The sequence below is a fragment of the Geotrypetes seraphini genome, chromosome 1 (assembly GCF_902459505.1).
Source record: "Geotrypetes seraphini chromosome 1, aGeoSer1.1, whole genome shotgun sequence".
Taxonomy (NCBI): domain Eukaryota; kingdom Metazoa; phylum Chordata; class Amphibia; order Gymnophiona; family Dermophiidae; genus Geotrypetes; species Geotrypetes seraphini.
Window position 1 is genome coordinate 300,691,075 of NC_047084.1, and position 15,167 is coordinate 300,706,241.

Here is a 15,167-nt window from a genome sequence, read left to right on the forward strand (position 1 = left end):
TTTTTTCCTCTTTAGCCAGTCGAACAATATCCAATACTTGCTGATGTCTTAAGAGCTTGAATATTATTTGGACGAGGTCCCCTTTGAGTATCACTCCTCCTGGATGGTATCCTATGAGCTCTTTCGATTTCTATAGGATATTTCATGTTGAGAGGGAGGATTTTAGGGAGGAGGTTCTCCAAAAAGGAAGTGATATTATTTTTTTCTGCCCCTTCCGTAAGCCCTATTAATCTTAAATTGCTCCTCCTCTCCCTATTACTACAATCCTCCAGCATTTGCATAAGTACTTCAATCTTCTTCTGTACCGGCTTCAGTTTAAACAAATCCGTTTCAACTATCAGCATTCTATCATTTAGATTTACAATCTTATTCTCAACTAATTCCAATTTCATGTTGAGAATAACTACTTCCTTGACCTCTTTGATGTCTTTAGAGTTCTCCAAAACAATTTCTCTAATTGCTTTGAGCTCCCGGAAGATTTCAATATTATCTACATTTTCTTTCACTGCTTGATTCTTCGAAGGGGTCTGAGGCTCGGGCTTTGCATGTTTGGCAGTAAGCGTAGCAACAAAAGCTGAATCAGCCTTACTACTCTTGCCAGATGCCATAGGTTAACACAACCTTTCTGTATCAGACAGAAAAATCAATATTTTGTAACCTATAAAATCTATTAAAAGATCTATTGAGACGGAGCTCACCGTTTACCCGACCGCTGTCATGCGCTTCCAAGCCACGCCCCCCCTGCATGGGCTTATTCTAGTGGAAAGTGAGCCTTTGACCCAGCTCCTATTAACAGGGGTGGATTATGTGGCCAGTGCTTCCTACGACATCATCGGAGTCATGAGCAAAGTCTTGGCTCGTTCTAGTTTAGCCCTAGTCTTGATGTATGCTCTGGATCAGGCAATGGGTGGGAGATTCCACCTCCAAGGCTACGCTTAGCAGACTTCCTTTCAAGGGACAAATGTTGTTTGGAAAGGGGATGGATGATCTTATGGCCAGTGTAGCAGATCATCAGCTGAAGTCTCTACCTGACAGCAGACCTTGAACGTTGAGATGCTCCATGCAGTGTAATTTTCATGGCTCCAAATGCTTTTGATAGTACTCAGATGGAGCCTCATCTCAAAGATTCTATCAAGGATCAAGACAGAGTTTCAGAACCTAGATGGAACCAAGCCTCCAGTTCTCATCCCACTTCAGCCTCCAAGAAAGCACGATAATGCCAGGACTGAGGATAGGGGGATGGCTCTTAGAGTATGCGGAGGCCTGGGTGCCACTGGGTACAAGAGATCATTTGGAGTAGTTACAAGCTTGAATTCACTTCGCTCTTATCAGATTGGTTTGTGGGCTCCCTGGCTGGGCACCCAGAGAAGGCATACAAGGTCTCAGCTATAGGAGATTTGTAGGACAGCACCCTGGTCCACTTTACATGCATTTTCCAAGTTTTACAGAGTGAATGTGGTGGCAAGGGAGGACTCAGCCTCTGTCCTCAGTGGTATGAACTGGCGCAGATGTCCCACCCTAGATTTCTGGGACTCCTTTTGTATGTCCTATCTGTTCAGAATGACACACCTATTGCACTAGAAAAAGAGATTAAGTTCTTACCTTGCTAATATCTTTTCTAGTAGAGAGGTACAAGGGGTATTCAATAATTTGTCTACCTCAGTAGGAAAGAAAAGAGTTTTCAAAAAAATTTCGTTTTATTTTTCAATATAGTCTCCTGATATCTCTATACCCTTCATTCACTTTTCTTACAATGACTTTAACCCCTTTAAAAATAATTCTTCTGTTTGACCTTTAAACCAGGACATCACAGCTTCCTTGATGTCTTCATCACTTGAAAACTGCTGTCCACGGAGAGATTTCTTCAAAACTTGGAACAGGAAATAATCTGAAGAAGCCAGGACAGTACTGTAGGGTGGATGGTTCAGGTGCTGAAGCCCACATTCTCAGATGGCAACCTATGATTGTCATGACACGTGCACTGGCATATTGTCATGAAGAAGCAGCACATCTGCTGTGAGTTTTTGTCGTCTTTTCTCCTTGATTGACTCCTGCAAAGCGATCATTGTGTTGGTGTAACTCTCTCGGTTATGGTTGTCTTGTGTGACATGAACTCCAGAAGCAAAAGTCCTTAATCATCCCAGAAGATAGTTGCCATGATTGCCTGCAGATTTTTCTGCCTTGAACTTTTTTGGGGTGAGGGATGTCTTGTGCTTCCACTGCATTGACTCCATTTTGTTTTCAGAATCTTTGTGATAGACCCAAGTCTCATCTCCAGTCACTAAACCTTGAAAAAATTCACTTGGTATTCATGGAGCCATCTCCAAGTTCTGACAGAACTAGACCCTCGTGGCTTTCTGACATGTCATGAGCATTCTTGGAACACATAACCTTGGACATACCCAACTTTTTAATTAATTATTTTCCAAACTGTACATGACTCCATTTTGTACTAGGGATCTTTGTGATAGACCCAAGTCTCATCTCTAGTCACTAAATGATGAAAAAATTCACTTGGTCTTCTTGGAGCATCTCCAAGTTCTCCTGACAGAACTAGAGCCTTGTGGCTTTCTGACATGGCGTAAGCATCCTTGGAACACTTAACCTTGGACATGCCCAACTTTTAATGAATTATTTTCCAAAATGTACATGCTGAAATGTCCATTTCTTCAGCTCTTTGGGAAACCTAAATTCATCTGTCTGACAAAATTAAATCCTCAACTTCCTTGCACATTTCTGTGGAAGTTGCTTCCACAGGCTGTCAAGTGTGAGGGTCATCTTAAACTGCTTGCTCCAAAATGTTACTTTGTAGGATGATAGGGCAGACTCACCATAAATTGCAGTAATGAGTTCATGGATCTCCTTTGGCTTTTCCCTTCTTTTGTGAGAAATGTTATAACTGAACAGTGCTCCAAATCTAGCAGTTTTCTTACTTGATTTACACAAGGACTCTTCTGACATCCTATCTCGTTAAGCTCACACTGAGCCATAACTGTGCATGAGTATCCTTGTGACATGTCACAACATGCTTGTACTTTGTTTCATACTCAGGTAGATAAATTATTGAACACCCCTCGTATGTCATTCTGGAGCTCCACCCTGTCGTCCCTCGTATGTCAATCTGGAGCTCCACCCTGTTGGTTATTTCCTGCGCCTGTCTACTGTCTCAATCAGAAATTTTGGATGCCAGTCAGAACTTAAGGATATGAAGAATAATTTATTGCTGTAACACATTGGGGGAATGTTTGAGCACAATAAATGTTTCTAATTGGTTTGATTATTTTGATGTTTTGATTATTAAATTGCAATGTTTAAAGTGTTTGTTATATTTTTAGAGCAGAACAGAGTTGTAGTTTTTGGGTTTCTTTAAAATAATATTTTATTAAATTTATATTTTATTAAAATTATATTTTATTAAATTTTCAAGCATAATACAACACGACAACGTAGTGTACAATGGAATAAAGTGAATGAGTAGAATAAGTCAGCCTATTTCCACTCCCGTCCCCGTCACCCCATCCCCCCACCCCCAACAACAGAAATTCACAAAATACAATATAAACATTCCAGTCCAGTGTGTCTTATACCAGTGGAGATCAGATGTTCAGTAAATGACTACGGGCTCTAGGTGTCAAAGTATTCCAGAATGGCTCCCAGCGAGTACAATACGCTCGCTCCAGTACCGTGTCCAACGATGAAAAGCGCAGGCATTCCATGGAGGCATGTTGTAACATCAGAACACTACAAAAAACACTTTCACCAAAAGGAAAAATGAAGGTATAGTAAATAAAGACACAAGCAAAAACCAATCTTAAACGGAGGAAAAAGCCTCAGATTTACTATACCTTCATTTTTCCTTTTGGTGAAAGTGTTTTTTGTGATTATTAGTGATATTCACCATATCCGAGTTTTTTTTGTTGTAACATCAGAACACGCCAGTGTGCAAGTGTAGGAGAGTCCGAAGAGATCCAACAGTGAAGTATCACTTTTTTCCCCAGCAGTATCGCACGATCCAAAAAGCTCCGGAATCCCTTCGGAGAAGATCTATGAAGGGACTCCAAAGTAAACAGCATGACCGGGTTAAATGTATAAAGATAGTGCCACATTGCCATGATGTGCTGATGTACATGTTGCCAAAACCGCTGCACCCTCACACAGGACCAAAACTAGTGTCCAAGCGTAGCAGGTGAATGATGACATTTAAGACATCAGTCCGAGGCACACATTTTTGCCCTATACATGTAAGAGGGAGATCTATAAAGTCGTAACAAAAACTTATAATTCATTTCAATCAGTGTCACTTGTGATGTCAAACGTGTCACTCTATAAAGCCCTCTTTTAATTACGGATATGGAGACCTCGCAGGATAAATCCATCGACCATTTGGCAGCATAAGAGTCATAAGAAAGTTCACCCAGACACTCCTGAAGATGATGAAATCTTAGAGGAATCGGTACCTGTGCGGACAAACTTAAAGCCTTAGAAATCAACTCCATGCGCCGATCTGTAAGAGTCCTATGGCAGAGAGCGGACATAAGAGGATAGCTGAGAGTAAGAGTACCAGTTTTGAGAAGTCCAGTTATGTTCCCTCTGAAGGACTTCCAAGGATATCAAGGTTCCATTAGAATGGACCAGTTGAAAGACATAGCGATTAGTGTCTTGAGACCATATGGAGGAGGGTTCAGGAGAAAGTCCGGGGAGGAAGTCTCCACTTCCCTGCAAAGGCAAATATGGTGTTATGTGGTAAGAAATGCGAAGGTGCTGACAAAGAATCCTCCACAATCGTCTCAACGGCAATAAGAAAAGGTTCCGTGCTGATGATGTCTTCTGAGGTAAGTGTTTAGTATAGTAAGTAACTGAAATGAAAGGGAGCACAAAGAGAGAGTTCCTGACTAGTTGCTGAAAAGTGTCGAGTGCCCCGAAACCAGTTATTGAGGTGTCTCATCTGGCAAGCCTGAGATAACAGTCTAAGACTGCGCAGACCCAAGCCACCTCTGTCTTTTGGCCGGGCCATATGAGATAAGGACATCCTAGCTTTTTTCCCATTCCACAGATAAAGTTGTAAATTTTTCCCAATTTCCTTATCATGCTTAGCAGATAACAATACAGGTAGCATTTGAAATTCATACAGCCACTGAGGCACCAACACCATGTTATATAATGCAATCTTCGCCATCAAGGAAAGCAGATACACCCTCCAATTTTGCAATTTGGGGGTCTATATTTAAAGAGTACAACTGGGAGAGATCAGGAGAAATAAGGATACCCAAATATCCCGGGGCCCAAGTAAGAGGAAAGTCTCCCCTCCAGACATTCAGGATTTCCGGAGATAAGGGCAACACTATCGATTTTTGTTTATTTAATTCCAGGCCCGAGTACATACTAAATTCATCCAGTAAGTCTAATGCTCGAGTAAGGGATCTCTGCGGATCTCCCAAAGTCAATAAGAGATCTTCCGCAAAGGCCAAAACGTGCAACTGTGATGCACCCTCGGGTAGACCCTGTATCGCATCATCAAGCAGAAGTGTACATAAGAAGGGGTCTAAATAAAGGAGGAAAAGAAGAGGGGATAACGGACTACCCTGTCTAGTGCCTCTAGCTATAGGGAATGTAGATGTTTGGGTGCCATTTACCAAGACGCAAGCTGTGGGATCTTTATACAGCAAACAGACCATCCCATAAAAACAACCATCAATGCCCATATAAGTAAGCACCTGAAAAAGATATAGCCAATTTACTTGGTCGAAAGCCTTAGCTGCATCCAGGCCAACCAAAATCCCCTTGTGATCAGTATCCGTCACTCGTTGAATTGCTGTTAATAATCTACGAAAATTAAGAACAGAGTGACGATGTTGTATGAAGCCAGCTAGTTCCGGGACAATCAATTTGGACAATAATAACGCCAAACGATTGGCCAAAATTTTGTCCAGGATCTTAATGTCCACATTAATAAGAGAAATTGGGCGGTAAGATTCAATATCTCCCTCCAGCTTTCCCATTTTAGGTATTAATGTGATATGGGCATGGTTCGCACTCGGGGGGAACCCACCCCCCTCCAGGGCTGCCGTGTAATAAGCCGCTAAAGGAACACAAAGAGAAGGAAATAATAGTTTCTAAAACTCGGGGGAGACACCATCCGGACCTGGGGAAATGCAATTTTTAAGTTGGGTAACCGCTTCTTGAAGTTCCTTCCCCTGTATAGGCCGATCCAGATACATTTGGTCTGGAGAGGACAGCCTGGGTACCCCTGTGTCCGCCAGATAATCACTAGCCGCAGGTCCCTTCAAATTCACGGAATAAAAAGCAATATAATAATTGCGAAAGCTATCGGCAATATCTGGTGTAGTTGTCACCGTCACTCCTGACTTAAGGAGGAGGCGAGGGATAAAGCGATTAGGTCTCCGGGGTCGTCAAGGTTGCCAACAGTCTACCAGGTTTATTTCCAAATTTATAATAATGAAATTTAGAATAATAAAAATAGTGCTGTGTAAACTCGTGCAGAAAAGTGTTCAAGGCAACTTGTGCCGCCGTCATGTCCTCCCTCGATTGAGAAGAGGGGTGTACGATGTGTGCCCGCTTCAAGGTTCTGTAGTCTCTTTCCAGTCACAAAATCACAAAGTCTCTTTCTCTGGGCCACTACATAGGAGATAATATCTCCCCGAAGGACTGACTTAGCCGCCTCCCAAAATAATAACGGGGTGTCCATATGTTGAGAGTTAAAGGTAACATAATCCTCCCACTTCGAAGTGAGATAACTTAGTAAAGTCCGAATTATTAATTAAATAGGAGGGAAATTTCCAAATCCCTTGGGAAGGAAAACCATCTCTGTGCAAAATATCAACCCAAATGGGACAATGATCCGACACGGAGAGGGGGCCCACCTCTGAAGAATGAACCTGGGGGAAGGAAGCTGTGGAAAGCAATATATAGTCTATTCTAGAGAATGTGTGATGAACCCTTGATTGATGAGTAAAATCTCTGTCCGTGGGGTGCAGGAGGTGCCACTTATCAATCAGATCTAAGGTATCAAACAGATAGGGGATACCCCTAGTTATACTAGGTAGTTGTGAGGGGCCCGGTCCCGTTCTATCTAAATCTTGATCCAGCATTTGATTTAAATCCCCCAATAGAATCAGTGGAATTGCCGGGTCCCTAAGACCGAGACGGACCGAAGAAGAAAAGAAAGTGTGGTCATATTGATTCGGTGCATATACTACCAGAATATTATATGATTGACCGGACATTGTAATTTTGCACAAGAGGATTCTCCCAGCATCATCCCTGTATAAGCGCTCCACCCTTTCCATGAATCCCTTCCGTATTAATAGGGCCACTCCTGCTTTCTTATTAGGCGAAGAAGCTGATATCACCTGACCCACCCTCTCTGTAGTTTGGCATGTTCAGCCTCCGTAAGTCGGGTTTCCTGCAGACATGCCAAATCTGCTCTATGATGTTTAAGGCGTTGAAACAGCTTAGTTCTTTTTACAGGGAAAGTGATGCCACCCACATTCCAGGACACTATCCGAAAGGTCTTACCGCTCACTGTGAAAAGAAAAAAACACATGTACAAGCATGCCCACAGTAAAATCTCCCCGGGCGCCCAGACCTCGCCCGAGAGACTAAATGGAAATCCCCACCATATAGATCGTAAATAATCCAAAAATCAAATGTACAGAGACACACTGGAATATACAAGAAGCAAACCCCCAACCCCCTTCCCACCCCTCACTCTCAAATCCAACCTACTCCCCCCCAACAATCCCCAATGTCCCTCATCCCCACCCATCCCACCAAATACTATGTTTTCCCAAAGCCAACCAGGCAATAGGAAAAGAGAGCACGATAATGAAACCGTCAGAGCCCCGTCCCTTAAGTGAAGCTAGTAAACAAATAATGAGACAAACACTTTAGCTGTAAGTACTGAGCAAACAATGAACCACCATTATAGACAGTAACTTTGTATAACAAAAAAGGCAAAAACGTTCAAGTAGAAGATGATGAAGAGGGCTCCAGATGATTAATAAACTCTCCTGCAAGAGTCACAGAATCAAAAACATGCCACTTTCCATTTTGCTGGATTTTTAACACTGCTGGGTAAAGAAACATAAAGCGGCGCTTCTGTTCTATAAGCTTAGCACAGAGAGGGTGGAACACCCTCCGTTTAGCCACATTGGAGTAGATTCGTAAGTCAGCGAGTCTCTCTTAGAGCGGTAAGCTCAAAGCAATTCCACTTTATGCCGATAGTTATGCAATTTACAGATCAACACTCTAGGTCGTTGGTCTGCTCCAGATCGGGAGCCCACATGATGCACCCGTTCAAAGCGTGTGGGGCCTAAGGAAGCAGGCATTGGCAGCTCGCTGGCCAGCCAAACAGAGTTGTAGTTTAAGGAGTTTCCCTGTAAACCTCCTTTGCGTGTCTCTCTATATAAGGCTATCGTTTGCTTTGGTATAAACTGAAGGGGATAGCAGAGCCCTTTAGTGAAGGAGGAGGTGTTAAAAAGCTGGAGTGGATTCATTCTGCACATCTTGCAAACATAGGGAGAATACCCATCCGTCCAGAATGACACACTTATCTACTAGAAAAGATAATTAGCAAGGTAAGAACCTAATCTCTTTTTATTACCATCTTTATTTTATTACCGAAAGATCTTTCAGTTGCAGTAGCTTTCCAGTGGCATATGTCATTGTGTAAAACTTAAGCTCTGAATCATCTGTTTGTGTGACTACTATATGATATCCAGGTTATACCTTTTCATTTGTATTTGGTTTTATTGTAGCACATATTCAGATCTTTGTTAAGTATATCATTAACTGATGTTCGCTTAGGAAACTCACTCATAAAACAAAGAGTACCAATCAAAATATGAGAAATTTGTGTGACTACTATATAATATCCAGGTTATACCTTTTCATTTGTAGTTGGTTTTATTGTAGCACAAATTCAGATCTTTGTTCAGCATATGCTCACTTAGGAAACACTCATAAAACAAAGAGTACCATGCAAAATATGAGAAATTAAGTAAGGTTTTATGTCTAGTTTCCTGGGCTAAAATTCCTAATCATCAGATTCTCATTGAGGTGGTACTGCCCTGGAATATGGTAAGAAGCTTGGGTATGGTTTAGCCCTGAAATCAGATGTTATTGGTTTGAAGGTCTTACTGTATGCTAAAGAACACGGCTGTCCAATGTCGGTCTTCGAGGACCACAGTCCAGTCAGGTTTTCAGGATTTCCCCAATGAATTTGCTTGAGATCTATTTGCATGCACTGCTTCCATTGTATGCAAATATATCTCATGCATATTCATTTTGGAGATCCTGAAAACTCGACCTGGTGAGGGCTGAGGTTGGATGCCCCTGCTTAAGAACATAATGGATAGTCTTCTGAGTAGGGTAGAAGAACAGCTCTATAAACAATTTAGGACTGAATTTAGGAGTCTGAATTCATGATAAATATTTAAGAATCACCCAAGAATGCCCAAGAATGTGTGAAATTAAAGAATGTTATTTCCTCAATTTTAGCTTCTTTGTGCAGAAACAGAGAAATTAATGGTTTTGGTGAAAACCATATTTTCGGATGATACATTTCATGTGACATCCCCCCAGGAAACACAGATGTGCCTGCAAATCCATGTGACTGCTTCAAACATAAAGGTAGGGTTTCTTTAGAACTTTTAAATTGTAATTCTTTATTCATTTTTTAAAACTTACATCAAGTGTACAATTAATAAAACATTTAAGATTAAATACATCACTTGAATTTTCTAAATATATTCAGATACATAAGTTTATTCCCTTCCCCCCACCCATTCCATTCATATTTAATCAAAAATATATAAATACTCTTATTTATATGTTAAAACCTTCCGTTTAATTTAGACAACCCACCTCCCCCTCTCCCCCCATTTGCATATATACTTCCAATAGAAAACGGCATCTATTCATTACAGTAGGCTGTCAATGGCCCCCCAGATCTTTATAAATTTATTATAATTACCTTTTTGTATAGCAATTATGCTTTCCATTTTATAAATGTGACATAATGAATTCCACCAAAAGGTATAATTTAATCTACTATAATTTTTCCAATTACTTGTTATATGTTGAATGGCGACTCCTGTCATTATCAATAAAAGTTTATTATTACTTGATGAAATCTGGCTCCTTGTTCTCATTGACATACCAAAGAGAATTGTATCATATGTTAATGCTACATGATTTTCTAACAAACAATTAATTTGGGACCAAATTAATTTCCAGAAGGCCATAATAAAGGGACAATAGAATAATAAGTGATCTAGAGTCCCTGCTTCAAGTTTACAATGCCAGCACCTATTAGACTTAGAGCTGTCTAACTTTTGTAATTGAACTGGGGTCCAAAATGCTCTATGTAACAAAAAGAACCAAGTTTGTCTCATAGATGCTGACACTGTACACTTCATCCTCCAAGACCAAATTTGTGGCTATTGAGACGCAGAAATTTGATGCTTAATCTCAATGCTCCAAATGTCTCTAAGACCAGTCCTTGGTTTTTTATTCATATATCCAGATATCAATTTATACCACTGTGCGGCTTGGTGACCCAAGAAATCCGCCTGAAAGCACAAGAATTCCAAACTATACTGATTATTAAGATTTTTCCATTCAGGGAACCCCTCCTGAATAGCCTGCTTCAGTTGCAACCATTTAAAACTTTGTGAATTATTAAGACCAAATTTATGTTGTAACTGTGAAAAATCAAGCAGTTTACCATTTGAAATAACATCATTTAAAGTTCGTATACCTGCAATAATCTATTGCTTCCAAACGATTTTAAATCCGCCAATTTGAATCTTGGAGTTCACCCATAGAATTGATTTGTTGATTTATGTATTGGATTAGGTGTTAAATTACTAACATAACACAATGTTTTCCATGTATCCATTAATATTCTATTATCTTTATATTTTCCAGGCATCTTAATACTGAGAACATGACATAAATGTAAAGGAAACATGAGTTTCCATTCCAAATACAACCAATCTGGGACATTTTCCATGAGCTCTGGGAGGACCCAATACATATCCTGGCGCAGAATATAGGCTTGATGATACCTATAAAAATTTGGAAAATTTACCCCACCCTCCATAATTGATTTTTGTAAAGATACTAAAGCAATTCTAAGCCTTTTACCCAGCCAAACAAATTTTCTAAGAATACCATTTAACTTTTTATAAAAGGACCCCTGAAAAAAAACCTGGTGTCATACTCATTTGGCAACAAACCACAGGCAATATCATCATTTTAATAGTTTGAACTCTTCCCCACCAAGAAAGATGTAAAGGATTCCATTGCTCACACATTTCTGATACTTTCTTAAATAAAAATTTTTCATTCTCTTTTACTGTGTCTTCAAGTGTATTTTTAATCCAAATACCTAAATACTTTAAACCACAGATGTGTGAGACGATTTGGCGTCCCTTTCGAAAGAAGTCTGATCGGTCGGGATACACCCTGAGGCAGCATATTTGTGAAACGCTGGCCACCGTTGGTGTACCGATCAGCGAAGATAAGTTGAAGTTTTTCTTCTGTCATTTATTTTTCATTAGCAGAGCTCAGCATAAGGCTTTAACACATATTGAAAGTTTTTTGCCAATGAGGTGACCTCTCAACCACTTCTTTAAAAACCTTTTTGGTGGAGGTTTTTTCCTTAATTTTTGAATGAGTCTATAGCCTATGCTGTTCTTATAGTATATTATAGGACATCACATATATACTAGGTACGCCACTGGATTTAATGACCCTATTCTAACTTTACTGTTGAAGTAGGTGTTGTCCCCCCCCAATAAAGAATTAAATTAAAGTTGTATTAACATCAAGCAGCTTTCAAATGACATTATAAGCAAATAAAAATAAAATATTTTTAGTACATTGCTAATTATTACCTGCATCTTTACCTAAACTGTTTTGCTATCTTTATCTGCTACTTTTTTATTTTGCTGTAGTGCAATCACACAGGTCTCCTTCAAGGCTCAGTAACACCTCACCATAAATTATGTGGAAGAGGTCTGGAAGTGAGACCTCAGGAAGGAACCTAGTGATCAAAACATTATTATAGGTGCTGTAGAGCCATTTCTTTTATGACTGAATGAGCTATATTTATCTTTTTTTTAGTTGTTTAAATTCATGCAGAAATAAATGGCTCGATTGAACCTAATGACTTCATTAACACATTTCCCTTTTTAAAACCTCTATACCATTTGAAAGAGAGCACATATCTAATTATTCACTTCTAGAATTGGATTCTTCTTAAATTTAGTAAAAATATTCTGGCATAAGTGTCAAACCTTAAAAAAGGAAGTCATATTGAGCATTGGAAAATAATAATAATTAACTAATAAAGATAGTATACATTTAATTTTCCCCACCACCAAATTTCCCCATCCTACCCCACCCGGCTACTTTTTCATGCCACCCAGCTGGAAAAAATTTCTGGGGAGAACACTAGTTTATTGTTGGAGAAAGTGGAAGCTTTACAGCTTTCCTTCCCATTTAACTAGATAAGAACCTCAATTCATTTTTGGGGAGTTTACTTTGGGCAATCTGGAGTGAGCCTGTATGACCTTAATTATGTACCTGGTTTTAATAAGATTCAGAGAGATCTGGATGAGTGGGTTTATATGTTCCTTGGTTGGGACGCATCAAAGTAGTTAAAATGATGATATTGCTGCAACTTCTATTTTTATTTAAAACCTTTCTGATCTGGGTATGGAAGAGAGTGCTAGAAACTATATAGAGGAAGGTATTGGGGTGGGGCTTCTGGTACTCTGTCTTAGCAAGGAGGGAGGGCTTGTAGTCATCCATTTGCAAAGATGATATCAGGCAGCCAAATTAAGAGCAGTGTTGGAATGGCAGGCTCAGGAGTGTAAACAATGGGTAGCGATTGAACAAGTAAAGGTGAATCGGGTCCCACTCATGCACCTGCTTTGGGTTCTGGGGGTGGGGGGCAGAATTGAGGATGGTCTAAAGTCAGTTCAGATCACTCTGAGGGTCTGGAAGACAGTTAGGAGTGTTTTATTGGAGGGGAGGAAGTATTCTTGGTTTACCTCACCGAAGTTTAACATGGAGTTTGGCCTGGGCTGGGGGAAAGAGTATTTATGTCTTGGGAGGCTAAAGGGATGGTATGTGTGGGACTGTTTCTAGACTTGGGGAGGTTCAGACTTCTGGTGATTTGCAGGGTCAGTACAGATTAGTTCATTTGGAATCTATTCTATTTGTAGGTCAAACATTACATTCAAAATTCTGGTATGCTGGGGGAACTTCTTAGAGGGAAAACGGGCTTTGAGAGAGAATTAGGACCACTATTACAAAAAAAGACAATTTTGGTACTTTATTAATGTTTGAATGCAAAGTTGGGGGAGTCTTTGAAGTATATAGTGGCATAGAAGACAGATTTGGGGATATGATTATCTTTGTTGGACTGGGAGAGTATGTGGTATCATACTAACTCATTAGGAATGGTCACTATTTTGGTGGAAAATTGATATAAGACTCTCACGAGATGGTACTCCAGTATGTCTAGCTAAGATGAAAGATGGGGTTGTGGGTGGTTGGGAGGGAAGGAACTTAACCTGCATTTGTGGTGGGACTGTAAGATGGTCAAGGGTTTTTGGGTTGTAGTATTTTAGACTTAAATGTAAGTTGAAATGAGAAAAATTGGTCTTAGTCTAGAAAACCCTATGGTGTCCTGATCCTTTACCGACATCTTATTTTCTGTCTCTCTTCCCTCTAGCACTTCTCAGAAAAAATACTGCAGATGTTTATGCTTAATTTTAGAAAGATGTCCACAGATGTCTTCCAGCAAAATATGCCTTTGGGGAAACATTGGCAGACTCATTTTTCATCAGGTAAGTGTTAGTACCTGGTTGCTTGTTAGTTTAAAGGGGTTTTCTGACTGCACTCGGTGCCAAGTACACAGTGATCCCAGAGCTTTTTAGAAAGGCCTAAAGGCGGTTTCTGTGTGTGCCCAAGAGTTCTTGAAATGCTGCGGGCCTGCATTTTATCTGAGTTGATCATTGTGAGCTTCTTCAGCAGATTTGTTGTGTGATTCTATGTAAAATTTTATTGCTGTCCCTTAGCCTCCTGGTAAGGATTTTAACAATTCCATAAGCTTTTTCATATTTATTGTTTCATTATATGCTATTCTGCTCATAATTTTAGGGCTGGTATTAGTCACTTCAGATAATTGCTATGTTTTTTCCTTACTATGTTAGAGAAACAGACCAGTGGTTTTAAGTACTACCCCAGGAATAAATAAAAGATAATACATCAGTAAACATTTTGATATTTGTTACAAATATTTAGAGTAAGTCCATATTCCAGTGCAGTAGATGAGACATTCTAGACATGTGGGTTGGACAAGAGTGCTTATGTGTCCTTTACAGCACATGTTGCTCTCACATTGGGTTCCGCAGCTGGCAACATTGCAAGCAGCTCTTCGTTGGACTCTGGGGGCCTAAGCCCTCGTGAATTGGTGTCTCCTTCCACATTCCCTCTCCAGGGGCATGCAGCTACGGATTGGGTCTTGGGTGTTTGTGATGACAGATACCATGGCAACTGTCATCCCATTCAGAGGCATAGGGTGCCCTCTCTAAGGCTGTGGTCAATCAACCGCTTGGAGCGGCATGCCATTCACTTGGCTCTGGTGAAATTGCGAATGTCTCTGGAAGGCCCAGTGGTCTGTCTCCTCCCACGAGCTCCTGATCACTGCAGCGAGCTGTGTTCCAAGTGACCATGACTGCTCTCAGCATGTACCCTTTAACCAGGGAATCCTTCAGGCCTTCTTAGGCAACCGCCTAAGGTAAAAACAATAGGGTCAATGTTTTCAGAGGAATCAGATAAGGGAACAAGAAAGTCACACACCTCCAAGAATGTCAGGAAAAATAAAGATGTATTTTATTTTTATACTTCTGGTTACTTTGTCCAGGAATTGATAGCAAATTGCAGTATTTTCAATACAAGTTGTAGAATCCTTCAAACATAGAGCTTCAGGCCAACCTGGCCTTCATGGCTTTACACACACCAGCCTGGCTCTAATTCCAAAATACTAAATCAAAACAAACAATTTCGGCTGGAGTCCTCTTCACCAACCTTCTGTGTTTAGGAAAGTTACAGCAAAAATTCCCTCACCA

General features: G+C 40.3%; 1 protein-coding gene across 5 annotated transcripts in view; it reads left to right on the plus strand.

The window, feature by feature from the left end:
• Window positions 1–15,167, plus strand: part of CCDC142 (coiled-coil domain containing 142) — a 91,493-nt gene that overhangs the window by 43,294 nt on the left and 33,032 nt on the right. For all 5 annotated transcript variants that reach the window (XM_033954886.1, XM_033954896.1, XM_033954905.1 and 2 more), the window contains exons 7-8: window positions 9,520–9,651; window positions 13,769–13,883. In XM_033954886.1, coding sequence (XP_033810777.1) covers window positions 9,520–9,651; window positions 13,769–13,883 — 247 coding nt within the window. The remainder of the gene's footprint in view (window positions 1–9,519; window positions 9,652–13,768; window positions 13,884–15,167) is intronic.